We start from the raw sequence: 14,055 nt of genomic DNA, 5'->3' as shown, positions 1-14,055 counted from the left end.
TGTTTATTGTGATAAAATGAAGACTTTTAACTAAAGAAAGAATTGATATATAGTACTTGGAATCATTCCTAGTGTAGAAATCAGTAGGCGGAACAGCCAGGAGGCCAGTGTGGCAGGAGCTGACCAAGGGGAGACTGGTGGGAGAGGATTTCAGAGGCCCAGAAGGAGGCCAGGCTCTACTGAGCATTTATAAAGCCTTTGGATTTTATTCAGAGTAAGATAAGCGAGAAGTTGAGTAGAGAATGAGAATATTGGAAATAGAGTCAGTGAATATAGATAATTTTCTGGTTTTATTGCAAAAAAGAGCAGAGATATGGGGCAGTAGCAGTTGAATTATGTTGAATAAAGGGAAAGTTTTAAAGATATTTATGTGATGATTGTAATGATCTAGTAAAGGGGAAGAAAATGATGCAAGAGAGAGGGAACAATTGCAAGAGCAAAGTTACTGAGATGAAGGAGGCTGGGACTCATTGTACAAGCTGTCCATATATAGAAACACTAATGATTCATCCATGGTCACAGGAAGAATGTATGTAGCTATAGAGTCATTTATTGAACACTTAATATGTACCAGCAGCCAGACATGGTGGCTCACCCCTGTAATCCCAGTACTTTGGGAGGCTGAGGTGGGAGGATCGCTTGAGGCCAGCAGTTCAAGACCAGCCTGGGCAATATACCAAGATGCCATCTCTACAAAAAGTAAAAAAAAAAACTTACCCTGGTACAGTTCCTGTAGTCCTAGCTACTCGAGAGGCCAGGAGTTTGAGGTGAGCTATGATCGCACCACTGCACTGCAGTCTGGGTGACAGAGTGAGAACCTATTCTAGGCAACTTGTTGGTTAAAATAAGAAAAAAAAGGATCCTTGCCATAATGGAGGATACATTCTAAGAGAAAGAGACAGACAATAAAAATAATAAACATAATGAAACTATATAGTATGTTAGAAAGTGGTAAGTGTTGTGCCAAAAAGAAGTAGAGCCGGGCAAGGGGAATGGAAGCCAAATTATTATATCAACTGTTAAAGGTCCCAGGGTGCTGGTCGATTGCATTGGTAATGTAGCATTTGAACCAACATTTGCAGAAGTGAGGGAGACAATCATGTGGATGTCTAGTGCAACAGTGTAAGGCACAGAGAATAGCTAGTTTAATTGAAGTGGCTGGGTGGCTGTCACATTCAAGGAATAACAGAGAGGCCAGTATGGCTAGACCAGAAGTGAAGAGTAATAAGTGGTGAGGTCAGAGGGGTAACGCAGGGCAAGAAGAAGAAGATCATTAGGGTCTTATAGGACATTTTACAGACTTTGGTTTCATTTTGAGTAAAGTGGGGAACCAGTGCCAGATTTTGAGTAGAGTAACAACATTGCCTTTTAAAAGGCTCTTGCTGCTCTATTGAAAATAGATGTAGGCACGATAGGTAGAACCAGGGAGACCAGGTGGGAGCTATTTGAGTATCCAGGTGATACTTGGACCAGGAAAGTAGCAGTGAAGGTGATAAGAAATGGTTGGATTATGAATCTATTTTGAAAGTAGAATCAACAGGATTTCTTTACAGATTTGATATGAGAAGAGACAGAAAAAGAGAATGTGTTGGTCATTAAGGATGGTTCCAGGGTTGTTGGCCTGAACAAATTAAAGGATGTAGTTTATATGAGGATGTCTGTGAGTGGATCAGGTTTGTGGTAAGATCGGGAGTTCAGTTTTGGACTCAGTGAGGGGTGATGACAAATAAGCAGTTGGATATACAAGTTTGGAGAGAAGTCTGGACTAAAGACACAAATTTAGGAGTCATGCTCAAATATCAAAAAGTAGTATTTAAAGCCATGATCTTACTGGATAAGGTCTCCAGGGGAGGGAACAGAAATAGAGAAGACATGGGACCAAGGATTAAATCCTGGACGCTCTCAACATTAAGAGGTTGAGGGAAGAGGAAACAACAAAGGAGTGTGTGAAGCTGCAACCAGTATGATAAGAGGGAAACCAGAACAGTGCAGTGTACTAGAAGTCAGGTAGAGAAAATATCGATGAGGAGGGAGTTATCACCGAGGTCAGATGCTGCTGATAGATCAAGGAAGATGAAGACTGAGAATCGATCATTGAATTTACCAGTGCAGGCAAGTAAATGGAATGTGTGGGAGTTTCCTTCTCATTGCATCTGCTTCCCCAAGTAAGAAGCCAAATTATCAGCTGTTAATTAAAGAGAATGGAGAAGAGATTGAAGATTGAGGCAGGAACCAAAAGTGAAGTCTTTTCTAAGAGATTGTGGTGACTCTAGGAAGGAAGTCAGATATTGGGACTGTGAGTTGGACTGAAGTCCCCATTAAGGTCTGTGGACATAAATTTAAAGTGAATCTATATGGTTACATTTGTTTTGTTTCTTTCATGTTCACCTAATAGAGGTAGGTATAGAGTAGTGGGAGAATTGGAAAATTGAAATTACCAAGAATTGTGGCCAGAATAGTGGTAGAAACTGAGACAGTGTGAAGCTAATGATAAAACCTTTAAGAAATGAAGGAAGAGTATCGGTCAGTCTAATGTGATTCACACAGAGTGCACTTTTGGGACTCTGGCTCTGCATTGAACCATGTTGTATGATACTGGTTCCTTTTTCAGTGCTCTGTGGTATTGTGACTGTACCACACTTTATATATCCATTTTACTATCAATGGGAATTTGGAGTACTTCCAACTTAGGGAAAAAAAACAAAAAACAAAATGAACTTTGGACTACACCTCATATCATGCTCAATAATCAAGTGTAAAAACATTGGAAACCTACCTTTTACCTTGTTAATAGCACGCTAAGGTAGAGGCTATGGATGATATTTTAGGAAGGAATTTAACTTTGTTTTGGCAGGTGCATAGAGTATGGGCAGGTTTCTTTGACACAGACAAGGCTCTTCTCTTTCCAGTTTGCCAGTAGTCCCCTGGCATTTACCAGAGCTTCTCTTTGAGGGACCCTGAACTCCAGGTTTTTCTCTCCCCAGAACAGTGAAAGTGCCAGAATCTTGACTTAGCGTTTTAGCCTCCTTAGCAGTTTCTTTCTGCTTGATTTCTTGATATGTGACTGCCTTGAAGGGAAATTGTGCACAGGATGTAGGGCTTATTTTGGGGAGGGTTTATTTCTCCAGTCCATTTTTCTTGGGGATCTTGGCACCTTAGGTGGTGGCTGCTTGATAACCTTGAATTCCAATTTTTGTCTACTCAACCCAATGAAACTGCTACAGGTTTTAAGCTTTTTACTTGGGCCTCTGCCTTGTGCCACAAATTAGCAAGTGCTCTGATGGAAAATAGCTGCAGGAAAAGCCTTACAAAATCCCTTGGGATCCTGGACTCTTAGGCTGGGCTGCCAGGATTGCTTTCAAACAGCTATTTTTTTTTTTTTTTTTTTAATCTAGCCTGTTTAGCTAATCTCAGTGGAAGGAATTGTATTTTTTAAAGTAAAATAGAGTAATTACACAGTTGAAAAGTTAAGGAATGTGAAGTTCATGAAACCGCTGATTGTTAATATACATTGCTATAAAATTTCTTGCCCAAATATGACTCCTTGGGTGAAGCCTGCCTTAGCTTCATTATACTATTCTCTTCTGTGGCACCCTGGGTTTTGCCACTCTATTCTATTATGTCTGTGTGTATTTCTTACTCCTGGTATATAGTGAAGTCTAAAACAGAGACAGTCAACTCTTTGTGTTTCCCCACCTACAAAATCACATAGTTCACTCTCAATAAATAGACTTGAATAAATGAATTGTCCTTTACCTAAATTCATCTTTGAAGTTAAGTGCAAGATTTTCTTTTAGTTTTTGAAGTTTCCGAGTGATCATTTTGTGCTTGTATAACATTGAGTTGAGAAAGAAAGGGGTGGGCAGCAGCATTTTAGATTATAAAAGAAATAAAATAACCAGGAACCTGGTTGGGAAATCACAATACGTGTGACATATGTATGAACAATACAAATACAAAATTATTGTGCGCTCATAACTGTCATGTTGACAGCTCCAGGAGGTGCTCCTAAAGTGTAGTGTGAAGGGACTCTCAGATTTGTGCTGTGTGGTGGCCCTGTCTAGACCATGTAATTAATTAATTGTAAATGCATTGTTACATCACAGTTTTCTATTACTATTAGGTGACTCTGAGTGAAGGTCCTCATCACGTGGCCTTATTTAAAGATAGTTCTCGAGAGTTTGATCTTACCAAAGAGGAAGATGTAAGTAGAATTCATCTAAGGTTCATATGTGTAATTTTATAACTCTTATGAGCTTATAAAAGACAATTAAATGGAATATTTGTGAACTAAGATTTTCTTAGGATTTTGTTGTTTTCTGTTAATAGCTTGCAGCATTAAGACATGAAATAGAACTCCGAATGAGGAAAAATGTGAAAGAAGGCTGTACAGTTAGCCCTGAGGTAAGTGTTGCAATTTATTTCAATAATGTTTTATGGAAATCCAATGTTTCTGATTTCAAATAAATCATAATATTGGTATTGATGTTTAGATTGCAGCTGTTCTGAGATACATAGTTTTTTTAAAAAATTCTAAATGTATCATTTTGTGGGTAATTTTCTAATAACTATTTTAGGATCAGAAAAAGAATACATTTTTTTCTGAGTAACATTTCTGAATGGGTGAGATATAGAATTTTCAGAATATATATTGCCAAATGATTTTTAAGAAACTCTCCTCAAAAACTAATGTTTTTCTTTTTCTTCCTGAGTAGACCATATCCCTAAATGTAAAAGGCCCTGGACTACAGAGGATGGTGCTTGTTGACTTACCAGGTGTAATTAATGTAAGTATATTATATACCAAACATGTATCTTATTTTGTTGCTGTTGTGGGAGACATTTTTAATGACATTTAAAACCTTTTTCTTCAAGACTGTGACATCAGGCATGGCTCCTGACACAAAGGAAACTATTTTCAGTATCAGCAAAGCTTATATGCAGAATCCTAATGCCATCATACTGTGTATTCAAGGTAAATCATATCAAAAGATTTTAATCATACTGATACACTTTCTTCTTTAGAATTACAGGCTTTGCTCTAAATAATGCACATTATATAAACATAAAAAATAAATGAGTTTTTGCTTTCTCTTCTTGTTCATTTTATTAGTAAATAGAATTGAAGTTGGAAATATTTTGATAAATTTCACTGTAGGCATCATTGAAATTTTTAGTGGCTAGAATTTCTTTTTATAAATAAGGTAAATGTATTAAGAAATCTTTCTTGCTATAATGTGACACAAGTGTATAGCTTGTACTAAGTTTTTAAAGTCCACTTTGCATTTTTACAACCCACGGTGTCATTTTTAAATTTTTTTTCAGATGGATCTGTGGATGCTGAACGCAGTATTGTTACAGACTTGGTCAGTCAAATGGATCCTCATGGAAGAAGAACCATATTTGTTTTGACCAAAGTAGACCTGGCAGAGAAAAATGTGGCTAGTCCAAGCAGGGTGAGGGCAAATTCTTTGTACAAGCTCCAGCTGTGATAGGGATTGACTATTAAAAAAATAAAAAAATCCTTGTGGAATAATTTATCAGAAAGTAGTAGTAAGATTTTTCTTGTTTCTCATTAAAAACAAAGTGCTAGAAAATTATAGTAAATTACTTAAGTGTAATTTTGAGATATAAATAAAATTTCATAATTATAGTTAATTATGCTTCAGAAGTACTTAAACTGCTAATTTGCTTACCCTAATTTAATTTGAATAATTTTATGTGCTGGCATATTGTCATTAACTTCATTTGTTGTGTTTCTTTCTTTTAAGTTAGTGATAGTATGGATTCCTTTTGGACCTTATATGTATCATTTTATTGGAGATAAACATTCCTTTCCCTAACTCATCAAAGACTGTCTAGCAGATTTTTATAGCAGAAAAGGCATTGAACTGGGAATCAGGCTCCAGCATTCTCATCCATGCTCCACCAACTGGCTCTATGTTGTTGGGGAAACTTTGTTTCTTTTCTAAATCTAATCAATGCAGGAGCTAACCCATTAGTCCAGTTGGCTAGACTAGGTCTAAAGTCATTTTCATTTCTGAAGTTCTGTGAGTTCTATGCATAGTGTTCATTGTCTCTTATCCTAGGGAAATGTATTTTTAGAATTATTTCACTGAAATCTATAACACCTTTCCTCTTTCCTCCTCCTTTAACAAAGAAAGAGTTTTATTTCAAGGTAACATTGTGTACAAATCTTATTAGGGTGAAAGTTTTGACTCAAGGCAGTGCTCTCTACTTAATTGTAAAGGCATAAAGGTAATGGTTTTGAGTACAGATTCTGTAGCCAGATGCCTTAGTATCAAATCCTGGCTCTACCATTTGCTAGCTGTGTAACCTTGGGTAAACTATTTAACTTTTCAGTGCTTTAGACTTCCTTATCTGGTGGAAATGAAGATATTAGTGGTTCTTTCTCATAGGTTGTGAAGATTTGATGAGTTAAATATATGTTGTAAAGTGGTTGGAATAATGCTTGGCATAAAAGTGTTACATACATAGAGGCCGTCATCTGTTATCATATCATTATCCTCCATAGAACAACAACTTCAGACTTTAAGTACCCATCCCCAATGATATTGCTTAGAATTTCTCTCCTTGCCACCTTAAACTTTCTGAGACCATCCCTCAGTCAGGGGTCCCCAAGACGACCAGCCATAGGTTCAGTGTTTCTTCAGAAGGACTCACAGCACATAGTCATACTTACACCTAAGGTGCATTACAGTGAGAGGATAAAACAAAATCACCAAGGGAAAAGGCGCATGGAATGAAGTCTGGAGGAAGCCAAGAGTCCTCTCTAGTAGAGTCACATGGGGCATGCTTAATCCCTCCAGCAACAAGTTACTCATTAGAGACTCAGCACCTAAGGTTTTTATTGAAAAGTGGTCATGTAGACACCTTCATGTAACAAAATTCCAGACTCCCAGAAGGAAAGCATATGTTCAGGATAAATCACATTACTTGCACAATGAGCCACTGTTACTTAGGGAAAGGTTTGTATCAGTGTAAGAAGTTGTTTACCAGTTTAGTTCCCAGATACCAGCCAAAGGCAAGCAGGCCTTTTTAAGGATAGTAGTCTCAGGCCTGCTATGCTAACTCTTTTCTGCACAGCCTCTGTGAGCTCTGCTCTGCCTTGTTTTTAAGGGGAAGACTTGCTGTGGCAATAATAGTCCTGATAAGGAGAAGGAAAGAAGTGAGGTAGAAGAATTTCTGTGGCCTCCTCCATCTCTCTCTATTCCTTTCATTTCTTTTGAAATGCAATTGAAACTTACTTCAGTCCTTTTTATATCAAAGATTCGACCTTAGCTTAGGTTATAACTTGTTCTTAAAGGAAGGAGTCTCACCCCTGTATTAATCTGAAGAGGCTTCAGGGAAAAGAGACTCTTTTATGTTGTGTGGGGGAATGGTAGATCTCTGTGCAAATACACGTTTTTCTGAGTACAGAAACTATAATTTTTATCACATTTAGAAAAAGATTGTTGACCCTAAAAGAGTTGAAAACCAATGGATCCAAATATTTAAAAAGAAGGTGAGGGGGAGGAAAAAGAGGAGGAAGAAATAAAAGAATATCCAATTTGGCAAGAATTTAGGTATTTGAAGAAAGTATGGGGAAATAATAATAATACTATTAATAGCTATCATTTATTCAGTACTTCTACATGTGTGGCATTGTGCTAAGTATCATCATATCCCATAATCATTTCAACAACATTTTTGAGAAAGTTAAGTCACTTACTTAAGACCACATAACTATTAAGTGGCAGAGCAGGAATTCAAATATATAGTCATTAAATTATTTTGCTTTTTAGATTGTATTTTATACTCTTAAAAGTTATGTAAACCTATGTCTCACATTGATTTTTATTTTTAAAATAGATTCAGCAGATAATTGAAGGAAAGCTCTTCCCAATGAAAGCTCTAGGTTATTTTGCTGTTGTGACAGGAAAAGGTATGCAAAGATGTATTATTATAATTTGTTTTTAGTTTTTATTTTCACATAATAAAAGTTAATTTTCTTGGTGAAAATTTGGCCACCATCTTCCTGCAGGAAATAGCTCTGAAAGCATTGAAGCCATAAAAGAATATGAAGAAGAGTTTTTCCAGAATTCAAAACTTCTAAAGTAGGTGTCTTGTTAAAATATTTAAACATTTCATAGTGAGCAAGTAACTTAAACTGTTTTTACTTAAAAGTTCATGTTTTATAGCTGTTGTTTAACATTGAATTTCTAGAATTTTTCCCAAATAGTGATCTGTATCTAATAAGCAAGTCCTTAAGCCACTCTTTAACAGAATTAGGAGCAGTTTATCCCATGTTACAGGAGATGCTGGCATAATAAACTATACCCTTTGGGATTTGGGCACCGAAATACAGCACAGATAACTCATGTCATTTTACTTACAAAGTGACTTTTAAAAACCAACACTTTGATTTTTAAATATGTGTACACATTTCTCTTACAATATTAGGGAAAGTCAGAGTGGACAGTGTCAGAGGACAGTGTCTATCCCTAAATAGATATTGGCAGAAAATAAGACACTGGCCACAAAGCAAAAAGGAAGAGCTAAAGGGCGATTGGATTACTATATATTAAACTTTATACGTAGAGAGTTTCTGGAAATAGAAAAGTATGTTTGCTTCTAGGTTAGTATAGTAAATCAAGATAGTTCTTGCAAACATAGTCTTGTATGTTATCTATTGGGAAGGAACTGACAAGCATATAGAACTGTGCTGTCCAATATGGTAGTCACTAGTCCTCTGTGGTTATTAAAACTTAAACTAGCTAACATTCAGTAAAATTAAAAATTCAGTTCCTCAGTCACACTAGCCACACATTTCAAGGGCTCAGTAACCCCATCTGGCTATTAGCTACCATAATGGACAGCTCAGATACAGAACATTTTTTTATCACAAAGTTTTATTAGATAACATTGGTATAAAAGGTATAGTGGGCCGGGCGCGGTGGCTCACGCCTGTAATCCTAGCACTCTGGGAGGCCGAGGCGGGTGGATCGCTCGAGGTCAGGAGTTCGAGACCAGCCTGAGCAAGAGCGAGACCCCGTCTCTACTAAAAATAGAAAGAAATTATATGGACATTTAAAAATATATATAGAAAAAAAATTAGCCAGGCATGGTGGTGCATGCCTGTAGTCCCAGCTACTCGGGAGGCTGAGACAGGAGGATCGCTTGAGCTCAGGAGTTTGAGGTTGCTGTGAGCTAGGCTAACGCCACGGCACTCACTCTAGCCTGGGCAACAGAGTGAGACTCTGTCTCAAAAAAAAAAAAAAAAAAAAAAAAAAAAAAAGGTATAGTGGATATTATCATTATAACAAGTGCATTCTCAAACTTGGTAATAATACTGTTGTCTTTTTTGCCATTTTAATGTACTTTAGCTCTTATTTTTTTATAGGACAAGCATGCTAAAGGCACACCAAGTGACTACAAGAAATTTAAGCCTTGCTGTATCAGACTGCTTTTGGAAAATGGTACGAGAGTCAGTTGAACAACAGGCTGATAGTTTCAAAGGTAAGTTGGATTTTTAAAATAAGGAAACAAATTCAGGCATTTTGTTAGCTGTCAATCTTTAGCATTCATCACATTCTGTGCTCTTTTTCTTTAGTGGTTGCTTAGTAATTCATTCACTGTTAGGTAATATATGGAAAATGGAAAAATGCAAATCTTCGGTTGTACAAGAATAGGATTTTTCCTTTCAGAGAAAAATTGCTAGTGTTTGGGAGAAAGCTTAGTAGACCATAGAGAACTTGGATTTCCCCCTTTTTAGGGAGAAGAGAGGAAACGTGTTGGGAAGCAGAGCACTCTGTGCTTCATTTACATTGTACTGTTTCCTGAATTCCTGCTCAGTGCCTTTGCATTCATAGTTTTATCTGATGAGACTATACTCTCCTTCCCTTTTCCCACATGGAAATCCTATTTATCTCACTTAGTCCCTCAGCAACCTTGTAAGTATTATTTTTATTGTCATTTTACAGAAGAGAAACCAAAGAACAGAGTAACTTAGACGAATAACTTACCAGTATCAGACAGCAACAGATAATAGGTCCAGTATTTGGATCTTGGTGGTACAACTGCAGAGTCCATTCTTTTAGCGGCTGTACTGAATAGCTTCTAGCTGTGTGTTTGTGAATTGAAAATGGAGAAACTAGAATCAAGGAGAATTGTTTAGAAAGCTATTGCAATAATGAAATTCTGAGATGTTGAGAGTCCAGAGTACTAAGGAGCCATAGGCGCACCCTAAGAAAATCAGTTAAGACTGTAGATATGCAATATAGCCTTTAACCACTACAGCTGGAAAGAATCATCAAATTTGAACATTTCCTTCTTCCTCAGCAACACGTTTTAACCTTGAAACTGAGTGGAAGAATAACTATCCTCGCCTGCGAGAACTTGACCGGGTAATATTTGGGTACCTCATCTATTTTGTATATATCTTAATTTAATATTGTGTTCTAACAAAATTTTTGTTGATGGAAGAAATCTGGTTAGCTAAATTGCTTTGGTTTTGACCATAACTACTAATTTAGAGCTGCAAGAATACATAACTAGAAGCAGTTGTCTCTTCTACAATAATTTAAAGTATTTATTACATGACATTAAAAATAATTAGGAGCTAGGTAAGATGGCTCACGCCTCTAATCCCAGCACTTTGGGAGTTTGAGGAGGGAATATAGCTTGAGGCTAGTGAGGTTATAGTGAGCTATGATCTCACCACTGCACTTCAGCCTGGGTGACAAAGTGAGACCCTGTCTCTAAAGACAAACAAAAATCACAATTAGAGATCATAGGATGTCAAAACAAGTGTTTAAAATGTTAGTTCTGAGAAGGTAAAGAATATTCTTTAAAGGTCTTATAAAATTAATGTATTTATATAATCTAAAATTTTTTAAATTTTATATCAACTTTTTACCTTAAGCATTTACCTTGGAGAACTACATTCTAATTTAGTGGGAACTAAATGTTGTTTTTCTTTGATTTTAAAATGAGGTTTTTCCTTGATTTTAAAATGACCATTAGTTGTAAAATACAACATTAATTTACTATTACTGATGGACTAAATTAACATGTATTGACACTTTCACATAAGATTATGTGAAAATCTTACATGAACAAATATTATGTGAAAAACTGCATTCAGAATTGAGTAAATAAGGCAGACATTTATGTCAGTTTCTTTGTCCTTATATGGATAATGGCATTTCTAAAAAAGAGACTAGAAGGGCATTTTTCTAGTCATGCATATTGAAAGTCAAACTTGGCCTACTAGCTGTCTCTGAAAATCATGACAGGGCAAATTTACTATCTTATGGAAATCTTACTTACTTGTATCCATATTGCCTAGAATGAACTATTTGAAAAGGCTAAAAATGAAATCCTTGACGAAGTTATCAGTCTGAGCCAGGTTACACCGAAACATTGGTGAGTATTTGACTTTGATATTAATCTCTTTCCTCACACACTTTACTGTATGAGTTATGATGAAATACTAAAACTAAGATTGATAAAGCAGTGATTTAGTGTTGCCATGGCTCATCCCTCAAAGCACTTAGTAAATAGGCAAAAACATGCAAGTATGTCTTTTTGCAAAATCTAACCACTATTGTAGTCTAACCAATTGAATTTCTGGACGATGGCTTTCTTTTTCCATGTCCTTTTTAAATCTTGATTCATCTTTGTCTTTTCTTTATCTAATACTTAATAAATACATAATCATGATTTCTATAAAATCATTTAGGCAAAATTTCACCAAATTGTGCTTTATGCAAATATTAAACATCTCTCAGTACTGGTTGCTTTTATTGGGTTAATCATAGAGAACAAAACTATAGAGAAAATTGGCTTGTAAAAGGAGAATAGTATGTATTTTCAAGTTCTCATTCCTGAGTGAGAACAGTTACTACTTTCTGTGACGTGTACCTAATATGTTGTGTATAAATCACATTTTGAATTGAATCATATTTGAGATTTTTTTAAATAACAAGTAAATGCATCCTTTTGAAAAATTCTCTGCAAATTTCTTTTAAGTCAAACTGTCACCTTCAATTTATATTTTGTGTAAATTTGGCCATTCTTAAATTTGTTGGAATGGGGCCCTGTAACCCAATAGATTCTACGTACTGCAAACAAGCTGTGTATAAGTAGCCTTGAAATTTTTGCAGCCATATTTTAATTAACAAATTCCTTGTGCATAAATTATATTTCTAATAAAGTCTGTGGTATTTTTAAGAATTTTTCATTCATGGAGCAGAACTGTCCTTATTGCCATTTATGATAAATCTTACTTATTTTATGTACTCAGGTAAAGGGTATCAAAACTGAGCCTAGACAATAGTGTCTTATCGTTAATCTTGAATTCTATATCACTAGTTTTCTCATCTGAGTGCCCTTTCTTCCAAAGTGTTGAAGTAGTCAAAATTTGCCTATTTTTAACCTTATTAAAGAGATCTGATCTTGTCAATACTTGTTGATTGATTAATCAAATATATATACAGCACAACTTATGTTTGTTATTTGTATTTTAAGCCAGTTCTATGGCTTTGTGTAAGTCAGTTAGCTTTTGAAGTTGCAAGGGACATACAGATGTATAGATATGTGTGTGTATAGATGTATGTATACATATATACATGTATATACATGTGTGTATACATATATACATGTGTGTGTGTGTGTACACAGATGTATCTCTCTTGCAATGACCTAGCAAGGCAACCAGTATTATATTCACTCTGTGTGTCCCACATAAAATGAATATACTAGTTGTTGCCTTGCTAGGTTGTATGAGGGTAATGTACATAGACAGTGATTTATAAAGTATAACAACTAATAATGGTATTTATAGGAGGAAAAATGTGATCCCTTTATAAATTTCTGACATCAACAAATGGAAAGGTTAGTTTTGTTTGGACAGAGCAATCCTGAAATCAAAATACTCCTCCACCAAAGTGAGCACTGAAGACAAACCTAATTTATTTAATACACAGGTGGCTGAAAGAAATTGTGAAGGGACAAGAAACCTATACTGCCAGATTGCCTATTGAAAAGGCAAAGGAGAACTAAGACATCTGGCTGCTCGAGATTGATTTCTGTGAGCTGCCAGATCACATGATTCTCGATCTTTTCATTGCCTTTTATTTCAGACTCTAAAGCTTAACACAAACATAAATCAGAATAGCAGGTCTCCTTAATTATTCATGCCACATTGAATTTACCCACATTATGCCCAAAACATTTTATTTTTGTGACACAGGTGATGTTTTCTTAGGAGTTTTTATTGGTATCTTTTTGTTTCATTATGCTAAATGTGGTATTTTAGGACACGTGCCAAGAATGTTTATAATTATTTAAGTCACAGGACTGTTTGATTTACATTTTGTGATCTGGAAGCGGTGTTATAAGCATTTTATGTCGGCAATGATAATTTCTTACGTATTTATAGATGTTCTACTGTACTTTAGTTATATTTTAAGAATATTATTGGGCGTTTATATTTGACATATAATGCATTATAGTGGGAAATAGGCTCTTGCATTTTACACAATATACCTGGTTTTCAAGATTCAATTAGCTGACATTAAGCAGGAGATATTGATATATCATTAACATTACATGACTATCAATGTAGACATATCTTTTCTATAAGAATAGCTGGCTAGCTTTATAGAAATGCTTTAAAAAAATGGTATTATGATATGCATGCAATGTTTGGAGAATAAATTCAAAACATTTATTTTGAATTAGTTTAAAAGAATGAAAGGAAAATGGGAAAGCACAGTCAAGTACCCTAACTCAGATTTGAGAAATCAAAGATAGATTTATGATATCATAATCTGACACTTAAAAGGTAAATAAGTGTTAGGTAAAGACAGGGGCAGGAGAGTTGCAAAGGCCAGGAGGTGAGTACAAGAAAGGTAGCTGTGTCCTATGGCTTTAGCATAGATGGAGGCAAGAGGCAGGAGGTAAAACAGTAGATGTAACAAGATTATTAAGGTTTATAAACCATGTTCAGAAGCTTAAAATTTATCCTGTGAGCAATAGAGGTCACTAAAG

At 35.6% G+C, this 14,055-nt stretch overlaps 1 protein-coding gene across 3 annotated transcripts in view; it reads left to right on the top strand.

Annotated features, from left to right (window-relative positions):
* The window catches only part of OPA1 (OPA1 mitochondrial dynamin like GTPase), an 83,832-nt gene that overhangs the window by 30,181 nt on the left and 39,596 nt on the right, over window positions 1-14,055 (top strand). For all 3 annotated transcript variants that reach the window (XM_069472771.1, XM_069472770.1, XM_069472769.1), the window contains 10 exons: window positions 4,124-4,204; window positions 4,330-4,404; window positions 4,716-4,787; window positions 4,876-4,975; window positions 5,326-5,456; window positions 7,873-7,945; window positions 8,045-8,117; window positions 9,404-9,519; window positions 10,342-10,406; window positions 11,351-11,427. In XM_069472771.1, the coding sequence (XP_069328872.1) occupies window positions 4,124-4,204; window positions 4,330-4,404; window positions 4,716-4,787; window positions 4,876-4,975; window positions 5,326-5,456; window positions 7,873-7,945; window positions 8,045-8,117; window positions 9,404-9,519; window positions 10,342-10,406; window positions 11,351-11,427 (863 nt within the window). The remainder of the gene's footprint in view (window positions 1-4,123; window positions 4,205-4,329; window positions 4,405-4,715; window positions 4,788-4,875; window positions 4,976-5,325; window positions 5,457-7,872; window positions 7,946-8,044; window positions 8,118-9,403; window positions 9,520-10,341; window positions 10,407-11,350; window positions 11,428-14,055) is intronic.

This window comes from Eulemur rufifrons, chromosome 7 (genome assembly GCF_041146395.1).
Source record: "Eulemur rufifrons isolate Redbay chromosome 7, OSU_ERuf_1, whole genome shotgun sequence".
Taxonomy (NCBI): Eukaryota; Metazoa; Chordata; class Mammalia; order Primates; family Lemuridae; genus Eulemur; species Eulemur rufifrons.
Note: the sequence above shows the minus strand (reverse complement) of the source record. Positions and strands in the feature narration are given on the sequence as shown.